The sequence below is a fragment of the Arabidopsis lyrata genome (genome assembly GCF_000004255.2).
Source record: "Arabidopsis lyrata subsp. lyrata unplaced genomic scaffold ARALYscaffold_3, whole genome shotgun sequence".
Classification (NCBI taxonomy): Eukaryota; Viridiplantae; Streptophyta; class Magnoliopsida; order Brassicales; family Brassicaceae; genus Arabidopsis; species Arabidopsis lyrata.
The window spans coordinates 10,924,998-10,943,996 of NW_003302553.1; the positions used below are offsets into that span (position 1 = coordinate 10,924,998).

The 18,999-nt window shown below is 33.2% G+C and overlaps 3 protein-coding genes and 1 long non-coding RNA gene across 6 annotated transcripts; 1 reads left to right on the forward strand and 3 right to left on the reverse strand.

Moving 5' to 3' along the window:
- Positions 1-2,633: 2,633 nt before the first annotated feature.
- LOC110230398 lies at positions 2,634-4,000 on the reverse strand. The gene has a single exon (XM_021033193.1). The coding sequence runs from the start codon at positions 2,958-2,960 to the stop codon at positions 2,826-2,828; it is 135 nt and encodes a 44-aa protein (XP_020888852.1). The 5' UTR covers positions 2,961-4,000; the 3' UTR covers positions 2,634-2,825.
- A 486-nt stretch (positions 4,001-4,486) lies between these two features.
- LOC9321642 lies at positions 4,487-4,922 on the reverse strand. The gene has a single exon (XM_002885530.2). It carries the CDS (start codon positions 4,778-4,780, stop codon positions 4,619-4,621), a length of 162 nt encoding a protein of 53 aa, XP_002885576.1. The 5' UTR covers positions 4,781-4,922; the 3' UTR covers positions 4,487-4,618.
- Positions 4,923-7,733: 2,811 nt separating this feature from the next.
- LOC9321644 (alpha-glucosidase 2) lies at positions 7,734-15,510 on the forward strand. Of its 3 annotated transcripts, none has more exons than XM_021031219.1 (23): positions 7,734-7,918; positions 8,163-8,475; positions 8,585-8,653; positions 8,722-8,859; positions 8,962-9,079; positions 9,330-9,412; positions 9,544-9,639; positions 9,764-9,932; positions 10,032-10,174; positions 10,266-10,352; positions 10,635-10,820; positions 11,190-11,357; positions 11,520-11,640; positions 11,731-11,800; positions 12,275-12,362; positions 12,466-12,586; positions 12,964-13,157; positions 13,236-13,344; positions 13,617-13,772; positions 14,117-14,219; positions 14,348-14,521; positions 14,839-14,984; positions 15,120-15,510. In XM_021031219.1, the coding sequence occupies exons 1-23, from the start codon at positions 7,749-7,751 to the stop codon at positions 15,311-15,313; spliced, it is 3,216 nt and encodes a 1,071-aa protein (XP_020886878.1). In that variant the 5' UTR covers positions 7,734-7,748; the 3' UTR covers positions 15,314-15,510. The 3 variants fall into 3 exon arrangements, with proteins under 3 accessions (XP_020886878.1, XP_002883444.2, XP_020886879.1); XM_002883398.2 differs by having other exon boundaries at positions 8,214-8,475; XM_021031220.1 differs by having other exon boundaries at positions 7,821-7,918; positions 8,176-8,475.
- Positions 15,511-15,598: 88 nt separating this feature from the next.
- On the reverse strand, positions 15,599-16,053 carry LOC9319512. The gene is made up of 2 exons (XR_002333249.1): positions 15,833-16,053; positions 15,599-15,748 (listed from the first exon to the last, which is right to left on the reverse strand). It is a non-coding gene; the product is annotated as an uncharacterized LOC9319512 (long non-coding RNA).
- Positions 16,054-18,999: the final 2,946 nt, after the last annotated feature.

An 18,999-nucleotide genomic window follows, 5' to 3' on the forward strand; every position in this document is an offset into this window, starting at 1 on the left:
TTTACTAGCTCTTTAAGACAGAACTATTACAGTAAAACCTCTATAAATTAATACTCTATAAATTAATAACCTCTCTAAATTAATAACCTCTCTAAATTAATAAATTCTTCCGGTCCCGAGTTGGGACCAGTGTAAAATATGACATAAATCGATAAATTAATAAGATAATAATTTTTTTAAAAATCTCATATAAACATATGGTCCAATTGATATCATAAATTAATAATTGTATAAACTTATCAATATATATATATATAGAGAAATTGTTAAAAATGCCCCTTTTTCAATACCCCTTTTCAAAAATGCCCCTTTTGAGAGTCCATTTTTAAGTTTGCCCTCTTTTAATTTTTAATGACCATTTTACCCTTATTTGAAACAAAATTAGGTCCACAAAATACAAAATATTTTTTGGCGGGAAAAGTGATCCCGCAATTTTCCCGCCAAAACACTTGTAAAACCTTTAAAATACCTTGTAAAATTTTCCCGTAAAAATTTTTCCCGCCAAAAAAATTTCCCGCCAAAAATTTTTTTTTGCGGGAAAAGTGATTCCGCAATTTTTTTGCCGAAATTTTTTTGGCGGGAAAAATTTACAAGGTATTTTAAAGGTTTTACGGAGTATTTACAAGTGTTTTGTAAGGTTTTACAATATATTTTAAAAGGTTTTACAAGGTACTTATAAGGTTTTATAAGGTATTTATAACTTGTAAAACCTTATAAAAAACTTGTAAAACCTTATAACTTGTAAAACCTTATAAAATAGCTTGTAAAATCTTATAATATCTTATAAATACTTTATAAATACGTTGTAAAACCTTTTAAAATACATTGTAAAACCTTATAAATACCCTGTAAAAACCCTTTAAAATACCTTGTAAATTTTTCCCGCCAAAAATTTAACGCCAAAAAATTTGCGGAATCACTTTTCCCGCAAAAAAAATTTTTTGGCTGGAAAAAATTTTACGGGAAAATTTTACAAGGTATTTAAAAGGTTTTACAAATTTTTACAAGTGTTTTGGCGGGAAAAATTGGGGGATCACTTTTCCCGCCAAAAAATATTTTGTATTTTGTGGACCTAATTTTGTTATATTTCCTTATATATTTATGATATCTTTTATTAAAAGAAGGGTAATTTAGTCATTTTATACATAAAAGGGGTATTTTTAAAAATGGACATCCAAAGGGGGCATTTTTGAAAAGGGGTATTGAAAAAGGGGCATTTTTGTGAGTCTCCCTATATATGATATAAATTTATATATGTCATATTTGAATTACTATGATATATATTTAAAATATTCTATGTCAAAAATTTAATAAAATATGACTCTATTATTCGAAAAAAGTTTGTGTTGTTTTTTAAACTTAATAATTGCTTCTCTATTTGTAATTAGTTTTTAAAAAATATTACTTATAAAGAAAAAAAATTATTTTAAATAGAAATGTTTTTAAGAAATTATAAAATTAGTAAAATCTCTCTATAAATTAATAATTATTAATTTATCGATAAATTAATACCTCTCTAAATTAATAAAATTTGCTAGTCCCGACATTATTAATTTATAGAGGTTTTACTGTATATCATTTATAAATAGTTTTCCAATTCTAATTTATATCCCCTCTCTTTCACAAATAGTGTCATCCTACTATTTCCACACAAATTAAAAAAAATATATAAATTTCTCTTTTACTCTTTGTTAATACATTTAATTAGTTTTTCTCTATAATTTATATGTTGAAAAGCAGAGAGAAAACTAAAATTTTATTTAAAAATATGCATTGAAAACATCAAAAAACACTCTTTATGAATTAAAAAATAAAACCTTAACACGACACTTTGGAAGTAGTAAAAGATATACTCCCTCTGTTTCAATTTATTTGTAGATTAACCAAAAATTTGTTGTTACAAAATAAATGTTGTTGTGAAGTTTTTATGCAAAATTAAATCTATTTAATAATTTTTGCCCAATTATATTTTACAGCATATTGTATTATTGGTTGAATTAGTTGTAATTAATGATGATTTTATGTAAAAGAGAAATTAAATTAAATTTTTGTGATTTTTAAATCTGTGTGCAAAAACTTTAAAAGTACAAAGAAATTGAAACCGAGGAAATACTAATTATGTCTTAAAGAGCCGGTAAAGAGTATATGAAATTAAAAGTAAGAGCACAAACATACATCATACTCACCAACATTTTGTTTCCTGACTTTAATTTTTCATTTTCAGTAATGGTATTTATTGGCCAAGTATTTAAGGTCATACTGATTTCTGTTTTTATATCAACTAATTCATGACGTAAGTGATATTTGAAGAATTTGTATCCTCACAAGTCCAATCAATCTATTTTCCATGAAATATACAATTGGAAAATTCAACGCCATTTCATAGTCACGAATGGCTCAGTTTCCGCCGGGACCTAGTCTTTCCCCACACATCAGAGTCATCTCTGTAGAGAACTTTGTGATGAATCATATTAATTTTTTTTTATCTATTTAAGCAATTCAAATATAAAGTGAATGATATACTCATATACAAATTGGCTAAAACGTAAATGCTTTTTTATTTTTTAACTTGCCAATAACCATCAGCCGTTTTGTCAGATTTACTTACGTTTTCGTAGACTAAACTATATAACTGGAGCAACTAACATAAAATATATAGAAAGTGTACTATGTAAACAAACCTCAATAAAACCCATATACACATACGTTTCTTCTAAAAAACTCTAAGAAAAGCATTCTGAATCAAATCTCCACTGATTTTTCTTGGACTTTGTACAAAGTGTGTTAACGAGTCGTTTAGCTTGATCACTATTCTTTTTCGATCATTAGTCATCCCACCGTAACAAGAAAATCAAACACCTCCAGATGATATAAGCACGCGTTCTCTGCTCCTTACACCAATCCCAACACCGGAGTTTCGATATCCGACCTGACCCAACTCGTTTATGCGAGATCTTCATCTTCTTTCACCACCTCTATGTGTTGTTTGTAAGTAGTTTTGGAGTGGTGAGAAGTACAGAAAGTTGTGGAATATATAGAGAGGCTAAAGTTGCAATTAAATTTACTTAGATTGAGAGAGAGGTGACATGAACAAAAAGAGTGGAATCCCACTCTACAGAACATGACAAGACAAAGCTGAGTTTACTTGTTTTGCCTCTCTTGTCTATTTCCTTCACTCGCTTTGCTTCCACCTATCACTCTCACGTATCACATTTTCTATACAAAAAAAGAAGAAAAACAAACTAATGCTCGAGAAATTGCACAGTTACGTGTTTGTACATATGTATCATTTCTATTCGTAGTGCTCAAATATAGAGCATGTTACTTCATGAATATTTTTGTACGATTTTGCCCGATTTGACAATTCTAAGTTGGAGACTTTTTCTGAAGATGTATTTTCTTTTTCGACCCCAACAAAACAGAAAAGTAGATATGATTACATTTGTAACTATAAACATTTGTGACTTTAGGATAAAGTTTGAGTGGAGGGATCGAGGCTCAAACACACAATCTCTTATAAACTCAAATTCTCATAATTGAAAGTAAAAACTCGAGTTTAATTCTCAACAAATTTTACCGTAACTTTCAATAGATTTTAGGGTTCTTTATTTTAAGAGGGCAGTCAGATATATAGGCTTTTTTGTTTATGATTTTGAATATATCATTCCAGCTAAATCATTTTACGTTGGATTTGGTCAAAATTTTAGCAGTTCAAAAACTTTTCTGACCAGAGTCGCAAGATATTTTAGATAATAATTGAAGTTCGAGACTAAACCGAGTTGGACTGTCCCAATTAACACCCCTAGATAATCAACATATCTCAATTAATTGTCGGGTCTTTGGATCATGCGTTTGTTTAATCACTTTCACAAATAAAGATGTGTAGGACATAGAAAGAACTTAAACTAAACAGTTGTGTCTTTGTTCCTTCTACTTCATTTGGTTGATGTTTCATAATGCGACGCATAAACTAATATAATAATATATGGATATGTAATCCTCATGCAGCTGTTACCCATTGGTGCTACTGGTCGGGTTATCAAGTACCATTATTTAATTTTTATTATAACATATTATTAACTTTTTTTTGCCTTTGAATTGAACTAATATATATATATATATATAGGTGTAAAATTAATAAAGTAGTATATTATTTTCATAATCTTTAAAAATGTTTACTTATCCACAATAAAGTGATATACCTCGCTCTTGAATCCAATAATTGTAGTCATTCAACAAGGTTATAAGTGCATCCGTATACTCTATCAATCAATCACTCACACTCGTACATGTCACGTTTAAATGTGTCGAACCCAAACTATAGGCACACAAATACTACATACATAATTAATAAATATACGTAGACTTTTTAGGGTAAGTTTAGACTTTAGAGGGTAATAGACCATGAGATCTTAAAGATATTATGTCGTTGAAGTTTGCAAAGAAACAATATTACATTTGTATAATTCAAGCTTAAGAGATTTTGTACAAGTCCAAATCCAATGATTACACAGTACACTATTCTCCAATCTTTAAAAAATGGCGAAGATTGGTAAAAAAAACTGAGTAAACAAAAAAAGTAAGATCAAAATTAACAAGGTCCAAAAAAAGAAAAAAATCAAGAGTTATCATCGGAAGAAAGAAGCATAGTGATGCAAATTCTGATGATATGAAGCTTTGCTCTCTGTTGTCTCACTGTCCTCCTCATCTTCTCCAGCCTCTCTTTCATCTTTTCCATCAACTGACTCATCAATTTTCCAGATATGTTGGATACCAACATGGCAACAGATAGTTATACACACGCATACATTTATATACATGCAAATACCTGCACGTACGAACAAAGGAAGAAGCGACAATCCCACACCTATACACTTGAGTTCAACCTCCAACACTATATACAAAGTGTCCAAACACCATGAAACTCTGTCGGAATCCTACGTGCTCAAGATACTTGTTTTTGTGTGTGACTTTAGTTTTATTTATGATTTACACCATACAGTTTTGTGTTTGTGGGTGGATGTACAACTATACATACAAAAAGCTAGCTAGGTATTAATTAATCTTATATATAAAAGATGACCAAATGTTTTGCAATCTTTGACATCATCACTTCTTTAAATTACAATCATATAATCTTTTCTTTCCTTTTTAATTTTTTTTTGTTAATAAAAAAGTTTAGGTCTCTTTATACCGAAATCTCAATCGATTTGAGACCAGCCTTTACTAGTACCATTAGAGCGGAAACCATTCCTCTCAAGTGAGTCTTGAACTTGGGAACATAATCTCAACTTTCCTCCAAAGGGAATTCTTGAAACCAAGTGAACTATCACCATTTGTTGTTGTTGTTGTTCTTTTTTTCTTAAAAAAAAAATCTTTTAAATACTCGTATGATACAACTTATTAAGTATGTATGTATATATATATATATATATATATATATATCTTTTAATTAAAAAATTAGAAACACAAGACTAATTTTCCAAGCATACTACTCGTTAGATTCAATTTCAAGTATGCTTAGAGACATTTTCAAACACCTAATTAACAAAGCATACGCGATATTAGCATGTGACTCAAATGCATGTAAAAGATAGGAACCCATGAATTTAGTTTTGAAACAAACTAAAAGATAATCTGCGTGGATGGTTCATCTTTTTTCTTTTGTCAACAACTCGATTGATATAGTGTGTTATAATAATAATGTATGAAAGTAAAATGGATTGGCGCATGGATGGAGAGGGTCCACTTGTAGGTTGGAGAGTGAAGCAAGTTCACGTGCTGATCGTCATGCAACTCTTTGAATATTTGCATAAATACACGTTGTTAAACTCATCCTCCATGTTCTCTCACTCTACTTTTTGTCCTCCTCCACTAACTTGTCATTTCTTAACTTCTATAATTTTGGGTCGATCATCTCAATTAATTAACATTATCTATTTTATATGTAAATGTCTTCTTATCATCTTTTTTTCATATAATGCTTATGTCTACAATCTAAGTACGTTACACCGTCAAGATTGGTGAGTTAAAAGAATAATTCCATTATTCTGTGCTATTCACAATCCTATAGACTGTAATTTGTAAACTTGAGTTTTCTTATTAATTGCGCTAAATATAGGTAAATATGGTCAAGAAAAATAAGAAATCAATATTACCAAAAATAATAAGAAAAAATAAATTAAATAAATCATACAATGATAACAAACAGACAAAAAACAAAACTAAATAGTGATAGTAAAAGACAACTACCTTTTCTGTTTATGACTTATCTTCAACAATTAGCTTCAATATTGGTTGTATTAACCCTACAAGCTGTCCGTTTCATATCTTGTACACAGCACAAAACATATAATCTTCTTGTCTTCCAAAATCTGTTTTTAAACAGCAATGCCTCTCTAATTAATCAATCTTCACCACAAGTATATTTGATTAATTAGAAGCATGTATTTTCGTTTCAATTGGAGATGTTGTAATGGACTACAAGTATGTGGTACCAAACATGCATATACAAATTTTTAACATTAAAACCTAAGAAAAAAGAAGATATACTAATTTTTATATATGAATCATATAATAATATATGATGGATCGTGTCTTGACCACGTTAGACCCCTAGTGGTAAATCAGGACCTCTTTTAGAATAAGACTAATTAGCTTGCTCCTCGCCATTATATGCGATAATCACATTCGAACCATATGCATTATCCTCAGCCTAACTGGATTTTTTAAATTATACTGAAAGGTTTCATATGATTTGCAAAGTTTTGTTCACTTTGACTATGTAATAATTATCCTTAACTTAGCTTATTGGTGTATTACAGTCGCATGCATGATTCTTATGGTTCTATGGAGAAAAACAAATTCACATATTTGTTGTGTCCTATGTCCTGAGTCATTTGTTGTTTTTAATTAAAGAGCTTTCTAAATTGAAACCAATAATTCAGTCCAATGTATAAATTGAAAAGACCCAATCTAAATATATAACTAAAAATACTTATTGACCACATCAAACAGTACTTTGACATTATTAAACAGTACAATTTATACTCATCAAACACATATAGTCATTTACCATTTAAAAAACATCAACAGTAATTTGACATTTAAACATTAGCTCAAAACGAAAACAAAAAATGAAGAAAACAAAACAAAATGCAAGATTGTACAACATAAGTCACTATTAATTACTCATTTAATACACTAAATATAAAAAGAGAAATTAATTTATTAACCACAATATAGTCTCATTCAAACAATATAATGTAAATAACTGACCTAAAGAGAATTCTATCACATGCATTCGAAATGAAATAACTACAAAAGATGAAAGCATATAAGTTGAATGATGGGCAGCAAAATGAACAATGGAGAACAACCAAATCGGGTGACCGGCATTACAGGTTCGACCGGGGGTCTGGATCAGGTCTGAAAACATTGTGAGATCAAGATCATGCGATGTGGAACTAATGAATCAAAAATTGAATGGTAATTATAACAACTATGGTGAGATATAACAGGTTTTAATTTTTAATCATTCTAACACTTGCAATGAACTGATTTTTTTTGTTTCTCTAATAGAATTGCGATACGTACTACTATTGTTTTACAACATTTCAATCTAAAAAATGAAATAAAAACGCACATATGCCATTCCTTGTTAAGTTTTGTTTTCGTAAATCAATACAAAAAAAGAAAAGATGGTGGAAATAAAATAAAAATAAAATTGAGACTTAAGTCTAACAACTATGGAGATATCATTTGTGACGCAAGCAGCAGCAGTATCGTCGTCATCACTCACTAGCGCTTCTACCTTCTTCTTCAATGGTCTTTTTCTTGCTTCGCGGAATCCGATCTCTCTTGCCCTGTTCCTTCCTGTAATTAGTTCCTCCGCTCTCGTCGTCAAGAGCACTCTCAGGTTGGTTCTTGATCCATTTACAAGTTTCTTCTATTCGCTTTAGCTTTTGGTTAATCCTTGGAGGATTGATTTGATTCTTAGTTTGACTCTGTGTCAATGATTGCTGTAACTTAATTTTCCTAATTTTAGTCCACTGCAGAGGAAATAAGTGAAAAAAATCACTTAATTTTCCTAATTTTAGTCCACTTGCGTTTAAGCGTTAGATTGAGACTAATTGTTTCTCTATGGCTTTACTTGTTTGGAGAAATGTTATACAGAACTTTACACTAGTACAACCACCTTGCATTGCATGCAGAAGGAAGGGAAACAAATCTTTAGTTAGGATGACTGTAAGTGGAGATAGCTCGGAAACTGTTTCAACCGATATGATTTTCGAGCCGATTTTGGAGCACGGAGTTTTCCGGTTTGACTCTTCTGTGGACCATAGGAAGGCTGTATTTCCTAGTGTTTCATTTAAGAACAGCAAAGACCGGGAAGTTCCAATTGTGAGTCACAGTGTTCCAGCATATATTCCTACTAGTGTTTGTCTTCAGGACCAACAAGTTGTCACTTTTGAGGTTAGCGTTTCTTATTCTTTCTCTTTTCTCAAAACTGATCTTACAATGTCAATTTTGACATGATCTAGGTACATACTACTAGTTTACATAATGCTAACTTGTGATGTAGTTTTCTCCTGGCACATCGTTTTATGGAACGGGAGAAGTTAGTGGTCAGTTGGAGAGAACAGGGAAACGGGTGAGTCATTCGCTTAATAACCATCATCACTTCGTTAGCTTAATTAATTTGGTGAGTATAATGTTCAGGTTTTTACTTGGAACACTGATGCTTGGGGATATGGCTCTGGAACCACTTCGTTATACCAGTCACATCCTTGGGTACTAGTTGTCCTTCCAACCGGAGAAACACTAGGGGTTCTTGCTGACACAACACGAAAGTGTGAGGTATATGAATTTCCTAGCTGGTGCAATCCCTCTTTTGTAGACCCACCGACGTTGCAATGTAATCTATCTTTTCCGTTGTATTAACATATTTTTCTTGTCTAGATTGATCTAAGGAAAGAGGGAATCATAAGAATTATCTCCCCAACATCATATCCAATAATCACATTTGGTCCATTCTCCTCACCCACTGCTGTCTTGGAGTCCCTATCGCACGCCATTGGTAATTGCTTAATAATGCTTCTTCTATTTATAACGTCTTAATTGTGCTTCTTTGTGCCATCGAAACATTTCATTTTCATCTGTTAACTCTGCTGGATGACTAAAAGTGAGATGTTTCTTTGTAGAAAGGATCTCTGTTTATGCAATTTGTATGTCGACTATTGTTTGCTCTTTACTTTTGCTCTCTCTATCATTTCTCCTTGGTAAATATTGTTCTGTTTTGTGAATAATTTGTACTTTCTACTTATCAGGAACTGTTTTTATGCCTCCAAAGTGGGCCTTAGGCTACCACCAATGCCGTTGGAGTTATATGTCTGACAAGCGAGTAGCTGAGGTCAGTGTTTTTGTTCATATTTTGGCTTTGGTTATTGAGTAAAGCTAATGAAGGGAATGACACTTTATGTTCAGTTTTAAAAATTTTGGGCTTCCCTGTCATGCTTTTCATCATTGTGCTGATGATTGCAGATCGCTCAAACATTTCGTGACAAGAAAATTCCTTCTGACGTGATATGGATGGATATTGACTACATGGATGGTTTTCGTTGTTTCACATTCGACAAGGCATGTTTTTTTCTTTAAAGATCATTCCAAGTGGATTTTATTAACAGTGCTTACCATGGTTTACATAGACGCCTTAGATGTTTTGTATTGACATTTTAAGAATTTTTTTGACTACTCTGTTTAGGAGCGTTTCCCGGATCCAAGTGCTTTGACGAAAGATCTCCATAGCAATGGTTTCAAAGCGATCTGGATGCTTGACCCTGGAATAAAGCAGGAGGAAGGTTATTATGTCTATGATAGTGGGAGTAAAAATGATGTTTGGATTAGCCGAGCAGATGGGAAGCCATTTATTGGTACTTGACTTCCATATCACGATTTTTATGCTATTATCTTATCATGTTAATTTGATATTTATACATAGATTGCTGAAATTTTATGTTCGGTTTCAATAGGTGAAGTATGGCCTGGGCCTTGCGTTTTCCCTGACTATACAAATTCCAAAGCACGCTCTTGGTGGGCTAATTTGGTTAAGGAGTTTGTTTCAAATGGTGTTGATGGTATATGGAATGATATGAATGAGCCAGCTGTTTTCAAAGTAATTTTGACTTACTCTACATTCACCCTTTATCATTTTCTTGGCAGAATCTTTATCCAAATTTCATTTGGTCATATTTGTCAATGTCCAGGTCGTGACAAAGACGATGCCTGAGAATAATATTCACCGTGGAGATGACGACCTTGGAGGTGTTCAAAACCACTCACACTACCACAATGTAACTTTCTTGTTCTACTCTTAACTCATATTCTCTATGCATGTCTAATGTTATCCTAGTTATGGAAATATGTGGTGGGTCCTTGGTTTTGTCATCATCATCGTTCCAGAGTAGTATTATATATGTATTTAAAGATATAGAGTGATAGACAGATACGGCTATTACCTGTCTTTGTATGTTTCTCTGTTATTGCTTGTAAAGATTTCTTTAGCAGCTTTATTACCTTAGAGGTACGATGTCAGGCACTGCAAGATAACTTAGTCAAGATTTCCTGTTGTGTAGGTCTATGGGATGCTGATGGCCAGATCAACTTATGAAGGGATGGAGCTAGCTGATAAGAATAAGCGACCTTTTGTATTGACAAGAGCTGGATTCATAGGTAGCCAGAGATATGCTGCGACTTGGACAGGAGATAACCTTTCAAACTGGGAGCATCTACATATGTCTATATCCATGGTCCTTCAACTGGTAAGAATTTCAGGAATTTTCTGAATCCTTATCACAAAATTAAAGTCTGGAGTGGGATAGTCATTTACGATAACTAATATATCTTGTCAAGCTCTGAGGACCTAAAAGTTTAGTACTCGTGATCAATTGCTTTGGCTGAATTCTTTACTTCGGGAATTGTTTATTGTTCTTTTAAGCTTTGGTGTTGCTTATAACCTATATTTTTCTCCAGTTTGGTAGAGCTAGCAGCAGAAATGAGTAAAAATATGGTTTTGCTGTTGTATTTCTCGATTTGGGCAAAGAACTATTATTAAATATTTTTTTTCCCTCTCATACCATAAGTTAACAATTGCAACACCTATTAACTCTGAGACAGTAAATTGCATACAGGGGCTTAGTGGTCAGCCCTTATCAGGGCCAGATATCGGTGGCTTTGCTGGCAATGCAACTCCGCGGCTTTTTGGACGTTGGATGGGTGTTGGAGCTATGTTTCCATTCTGTCGTGGTCATTCTGAGGCTGGCACTGCTGACCATGAACCATGGTCTTTCGGAGAAGAGGTAATCTTTTTCTTGCAAATCTTGTAAGAGCTATTTCAGCATTACAACTCAATTTTCATTACTAAAAATAGAAAGATAGACACCTGACACAAATGATAAGAAAGTCATTTTTTGGTTTAGGATTTGTTTTGCCCCACTTATGAACTGTAGTGTTTTAATTAGTGCGAGGAAGTCTGTCGTGCCGCATTGAAGAGGCGTTACCAACTCCTACCACATTTTTACACCTTGTTTTACATAGCCCATACAACTGGTGCTCCAGTTGCAGCTCCAATCTTTTTCGCTGGTAGGTTTGTGTAAAATTTATATTCAATGTCGTGAACTTATGCAATCATATCTTATGCTCATTCTTTCCTACGTTTCTTGATAAATGTAGATCCTAAAGATTCCCGGCTAAGGACTGTTGAAAATGGCTTTCTTTTGGGTCCCCTTCTTTTATATGCAAGGTTTTTATCTTCCCACTCAAACATGGATATGGATCTTGCAAGTTTCATGAAGATTTTCAGAATCATTGCTTTCCTTAACTCATAGCTTGCAGATTTCATGACTTCACTCTGTTATGTGGTTTGTGTTCTGATTTGGCCACTTGATGAAATGTTTCAGTACTATTTGACTGAATTTTCGGAACAAGTGATTCAGAAGTTTTAGAATGTTGAAGTAACTAGAACCATTTGTTGGGCATGATAATTGACATCTTATGAGGTTTGGTCATGACAGTTTTTCAGTGCTTTAATTTTAAACTTTTCGTGAATAACAACAACTGAAATTTTTTTAACCTTATAGTCTCTCTTTCTGTTCAGTCATTTATTGCATTCTTGTAAATGAATGTTTTTTTATTCATTCTTGTGAGTTGTTCTGTAGTTTAATCTGCCATTTATACTCATCAAGCTTTCTTTGGTTTTTTTTCTATCATTGTCTAGCACTTTGTCTAGTCAGGGATCACATGAGCTGCAGCACATATTGCCCAGAGGAATTTGGCTTAGGTTTGATTTTGAAGATTCACATCCGGTATGGTTGCTAACAGTCGTGATTGTCGTCTATCCATTCTTTGCGAAAGAACGTAGATTTTGTTTATACTTTCACATGTTGGTTGTTCGTTTCATGATGCCAGGATTTACCAACATTATATTTACAAGGTGGATCCATCATATCATTGGCTCCTCCACATCTGCATGTTGGGGAATTTAGTCTGTCAGATGACTTGACCCTACTTGTGTCATTAGATGAAAATGGTAAGTTTAGCTTTTGATCCAGACAGAGGCGATCAGTGATCTGAAATTTTTATTTCTTTCTACTTTGCTTCTGTTGTCTTTTTGTAGATTGTTTATCAGATAACAAGGTATTATATAGTGAGAGGTATCATGTTACTGAAACTCGTGGAAAGAGAATAAATCATAATGCAACAGAATATTGGTATTTCTTCTGACATTTCGAGAAAGTGAATAAATCATAACGTACCACAATTACGTTTCGAAGTCCTTGTTGTAGTGTTCAGGCACATGATTGTGTATTAAGCTCTATAACTCTTTTGGTGATTACCTTGTCAGATTTTATGTTCATATTCTAAGTCTCGTAATAATCAGGACAATAACTCTTTTATCTCTGTCAGGGAAAGCTAAAGGACTCTTGTTCGAGGATGATGGAGATGGATATGGCTACACTAAAGGCAGATTTCTAGTTACACACTACATTGCTGAGCGGCATTCTTCCACTGTCACTGTCAAGGTTTCAAAAACTGAAGGAGACTGGCAGAGGCCGAAGCGCCGTATTCATGTCCAATTATTACTAGGAGGCGGTGCAATGGTACCGCTCTTTCTCTTGTTAAAATAACATAGTGTAACTATAAGTTCAGAACATTTGAATCTAGATAGTGTTGAACAGCTTGATGCTTGGGGAATGGATGGAGAGATTATCCACATTAAGGTGCCCTCAGAAAGTGAAGTTTCTGAGTTAATATCCACAAGCAATGAGCGCTTTAAACTTCATATGGGTACATCTCATCTTTTATATATATCTGTAGCTACTTGTATATTCAGGTTTGTAGTTATTGAGATGTATTGCTTCTATTCACTGCATTCGTCAAGTCCTCTATAATACCTTGTTACATCCTTCAGCTTTAATTTTCATTTAAATTCTATACTGTATTAACCGAGTCGCAGCTCCTTCCTAAACATAAGATCTTTAGTTCCATGAACCTGTACATACTGCAGTATACTAATGCAGTGTATCTTCTTTCTGAGTATGTGTATTATTGAAATGTAGAAAATACAAAACTGATACCTGAGAAGGAAGTGCTACCTGGACAAAAGGGAATGGAACTTTCAAAGGAGCCAGTTGAGTTAAACAGTGGCGATTGGAAACTTAATATAGTTCCCTGGATTGGTGGAAGGATATTGTCTATGACACATGTTCCCTCAGGTAATATATCGATAAACTGTTTTTCTATGTACTATTAAGTTTGAAAAAGTTGCAAATCTTTTAAGAATGAGATACTTTCAACACTTTTGTGGAGAATGCTCAGAGACAAAAACATGTTCTGTTTCTTTGAAGTAAACAGTCTCAGCCCTATACTGAGAGACACAATATGTCAATATCTATTGGACTCTAGCAAACTATGATCACCCAGACAAATTCCCATATCTCTGTGTCATTATATCGTGTGTTGCCAAGAATCAGCTCATAGTTGATTGTTGACGGTGTTGTGTCCATATTGGCTTTGAGAATGTGCAGAGACTACAGTTTTGGTTGATTGCAATTTGCAGGAATTCAATGGCTTCATAGCAGGATAGATATCAATGGTTATGAGGAGTATAGTGGTACTGAGTACCGGTCAGCTGGATGTACTGAGGAATATAATGTCATTGAGTAAGTTTACTTTAACAATCTCTCTCACACAAGCACATTTCATGCATGCAATGAATGTTGACATGAACACACAGCTCTCTGCATTATCTTTATTTCTGTTACTACATTGATTGTTCCATCTCGTGTAGGAGGGATTTGGAGCATGCAGGAGAGGAGGAATCTCTGATCCTGGAAGGTGATGTAGGTGGTGGACTGGTTCTTCGGCGTAAAATAAGTATACCTAAAGAAAATCCCCGAGTTTTTCAGATTGCCTCTAGCATTGAAGCCCGTAGTGTTGGTGCTGGTTCTGGTGGATTTTCAAGGTTTGTCTACTTGCTTCAAGATTTCCCTTTTTTCCACTAGGTCTATGCTTTTGCAAGAGGTTACGGAACAGAGAGAATTTACACATTAAAGTACCAACTTTATAGTAATCTTATGTAATTTAAGTAGATTTTGCATAGAATAGGTTGCTTGCAAGTTGGTATGAGGTTTGTTCCTCGTACGTGATATATGGATGCATGAATCCTCTTCTGTTGTTGGAACGAGAATAGATCAAGTCAAATGATTCAAATCCCCTGTCCTTTTTTCTTGTGTCTGGAAAATGATGTTGTTTTTTGGTGCTGGTTACCTAATGCTGCAGGCTAGTATGCTTAAGAGTCCATCCAACTTTCACTCTTTTGCATCCAACTGAATCGTTTGTCTCATTCATGTCGATTGATGGTTCAAAGCATGAAGTTTGGCCAGATTCTGAAGAGCAAATATATGAAGGGAACAACCTCCCACATGGTAAGTATCTTTAGGCTTTTCACATTTTTCTCATGTTTTAATCAATAGCCCAAATAGAAAGAAGACTTTTATCATGATACTAAACATATGGATCAATGTAACATTTGCGCGAACACTCTTCCTCTATTTTCTTAGGTGAATGGATGCTGGTGGACAAGAGCCTCAATCTACGGCTAGTAAACAAGTTCAATGTTAGTCAGGTCTTCAAATGTATAGTCCACTGGGACTGTGGAACCGTTAACTTGGAGCTATGGTCTGAAGACCGACCTGTTTCTAAAGAATCTCCTCTCAAAATAGAGCATGAGTACGAAGTCGCAAGTTTCCCATAAATATGTCTGCACAGTTCTGTTTTGACTACTTGGGTGGTTGTCCATGGTATATATGCATAAATAAGTGAATGAACAGTTGTGTTTTAGTTTTAAACTATCTATGTATGCGACATTGTGTTATATTGACATTTTGCTACCTAAATAATCGAATATGGGGGAGCTTAATTAGTACCCTCTCTGATTAGAGTTGTCTAATATATTATGAGCCTATGACATAAATAAATAAATAAATAATTAGGATTAGTGGATTGCATTATATTGTCTTTCTCGTTTCAATAAAAAAAATTAAGATCACAATTAATAAAATTTATTTATTGAGGAAATCCGGTCAACATTCTTCACAACATACAACTTAAGGTCTTCTTTCATCATTGCAAAATAACCGGAGAAGAAGTATTCATCATCTCTCTTATGCACCACCAGGAATTTTGTATACTGGAACATCAACATATATATAAGGTTGAAGATAAAAAAAAATGAATAAACATAAAAGAGTGTGTGTTCAATGTTACTGCTTACCTCCACAATAAGAGCCAGGAGCTAATAGATCACCACATGCGTGAGACAGTTTGCCGAGCTTTTTTACGTCAAAACGTTCACCAAAAGTAGGATTGACAGCATCACAAAGGCAATACATCTTATCAATTTTTAAATTCTTACAACATTCTGGGATCGGTGGGATAAATGGTGAATTCAGCCTTAGAGACGTAACACAATAAATCAAATCTTCATAACCTTTCGTACGGAAAAATCGTATTTAGAAAATCATACAATATTTATTACTTGTTTACCATTTTTCAAAGATCATCAACTTTTTACTTATTATTATAAAACATATTTCACCAATCATAACTACATAAAGTATTGATGGAAATTTGTTTCTTTAAGGAAATTTCTAGCCAGCAATTATGAAAAATAACCAAAACACTTTGTCAAGGCAATAAAGAAAAAGGAAAGATAATATTATTTACAAAATAATACAATATTTATTGCAAATTTACCATCATTTAAAGATCAACAATTAATTCCTTTTGACCAAAAACAGAAAAAGACTAACAAATTTTCGGGACAGACAAATCTTGCGATTTATTTTGGGCAGACAAATTTTGACCCTTATGAGTATTAACTATTAAGAAATGAAAAAAAATCTCGTGCTGATCACAGACAACTAGACAGGAAAACGCTCATGGACTATTTTATACTTTGATTTGTCTATTGTTTTCTCTTTCTATTTGAAAATCGTGAGAGTCATTTGGATGTTCCAATGTCTTATTTTTCTGTTTTGTCTAAGTCACAAGCATGGATTGTTGATTCTGTCTTTTTCGTGTCAATTACTAAAAATTAAGAACACACAATTAATAAAACTTTTTTTTATTGATGAGATCTTTCACAACATATGATGTAAACGTATAATTTAAGATATATGAGTCTGCTTTCATCAATGCCAAATAACCATAGAAGAAGTATTCTTCTTTTCTCCTCTCATGCACCACCAGGAACTTTATATACTGGAACACCAAACACCAATATATATATGAGATTAAAGATGAAAAATGAATTTACTAATTAAGATTGTGATTTTTATGTTACTTATATGCATCATATATGTTGAGGATGAAAATTGAAATGAATATAATATACTTAAGAGAGTTGTTATAATGTTACTTACATCCACAGTAAGAGCCAGGAACTAATAGATCACCGCATGCATGAGACAGTTTGGGGAGCTTTTCCACATCAAAAACTTCGAGAAAATTAGGGTTGACAGCATCACAAAGACAATACATCTTGTCAATTTTTAAGTTTTTGCAGCATTCTGGTATCGGAAAATTAAATTGTGAATTCTTCCTCAAAGACGGAGCACAATAAACCAAATCTTCATAACCTTTTGTTCGGCTACATCCACGAAAAGGTTTGAACGACGATGTTCTCACAACAAGCAATATCAACATAATAGTATAGATCTTCATCATCAAATCTCTCATTTTTTTCTCTCTATGATATATCTTCGTCTTTTATGTCCTTATATATATATATATTTCAAAGTTTATTAAGGAAAAACAATCTTGTCAAAGGAATAAGAAAAAAGAAGAAAAAAAGGATAGATATAACAGTATTTACAAAATAATACAATATTTATTGCTGAATTGGCATTTTAAAAAGATCCACAATATTTTTGACCAATAACAGAAAAAGACGAACACTTTTTTGGGGCAAACAAATCTTGCAATCATTATTAAGAAATGAAAAAAAAAAATCTTGTGAAATTCAAAACATTGTTCTTTACATTGTTCCTCTGATTCAGGTGAATACGAGTAATAACGAAGGCAATGGTGGAGCCATAAATTTTGTTTGTCATACATATTTAGTTAATTCAAAGTGTAAGTTATTACTTAGTTTCAAGAACATTTAAAAATTTAATCTAAAATAACCCTAAATAATCTATTATATATATAGTTTTAAAACCTAAAATGTTTCATATTTCATCTTTGAAAATGTAGTCGTGAGAGTATTATGAATTAAGTTCCTAGAAAACAAAAAAAAAAAAAACAAAGAGGATAAGGTTTGTGGGCCAAAGATTAATCAATTAATGGATTCTCACGTTGAAAAGGGCCGAAGATTATTAAAATCAAGCCCAAATTATCGCCTGAAGAGATGATCATCGATGGTGACGGCGGGAAAGCTCGACGGCGAACAAGGAAGAGATTGTTCCAGCAAATTGATTTGCCAGAAGGGTTCCTGCGATACAGTGAAGCAACAACAAATTGATTTCGGTAAGGAGTCTTCACGAATCTGTAGAAGAGAATAAAAATCAGAGGAGTCCCAACCACAGCCAGCAGAATTCGCGAGTTGGTTCAATTTGACGTGATCTCTGTCTGGAAGAACGAGGAAGAAGAAGATCGATGCAATTCTGAATCGAAGAAATCATAACAAGAGGAAAACGGATTCAGGTTAAGGAAGAGTCGAAGATTCTTGACTCAAAGAGATTGTTTTCTCTTGATTAGTACATAAGAAGAAGGCTGCTTAAGATATAAGCACTAGTTGTTTTGTGGTGATTCTCTGTTGTTGTTTTCTGGATGCTCATGGAATGCTAAAATCAACGCTTTGATTGGATCACATACTGAAAAGTGATCAGAATGAATTGAGGAAAGGTCTTCTTGAGTTTTCAGTCTTAAGAAAAATCAGGTTCATAAGAGGTCTTGCTAGTGTATGTGGAAAGTTGTGTCTCTACATGTTTCTCAAGATGTTGCTGGTTTCAAAATGATATTATGGTTCACTCTAAGGGTTCAAGCTGAGTAAGATGTAACGAAATCAGAAGTAACATATATATATTGCAGAATCTTGTGGTTTTGCCACACGAATCTTTGCTAATAGTATTTATCTGATCACCAATTGTTCCTATACTGTTGTTGTCAAAGAGAACAGGAATGCGAGAATATGATTGGAAAATGGACCCAGAAGTTTGCAGAGCTTACCTATGAGCATATCTTCTTGAAGGACAACTTGAGGACAAGTTGAATTGCAGGATCTACAAGCGTCATCAACAACACATGCCTCATCAACTAGTTGGTTGGCAATATAAATATAATGTTTTGGTAAAACTTTTTGGTGCCTCTTGGGGTTTGGAGACTGTCTGTAGAAAAAACCATAAATAAAGTTGTTTTAGATTCCAAACCTTATGATCA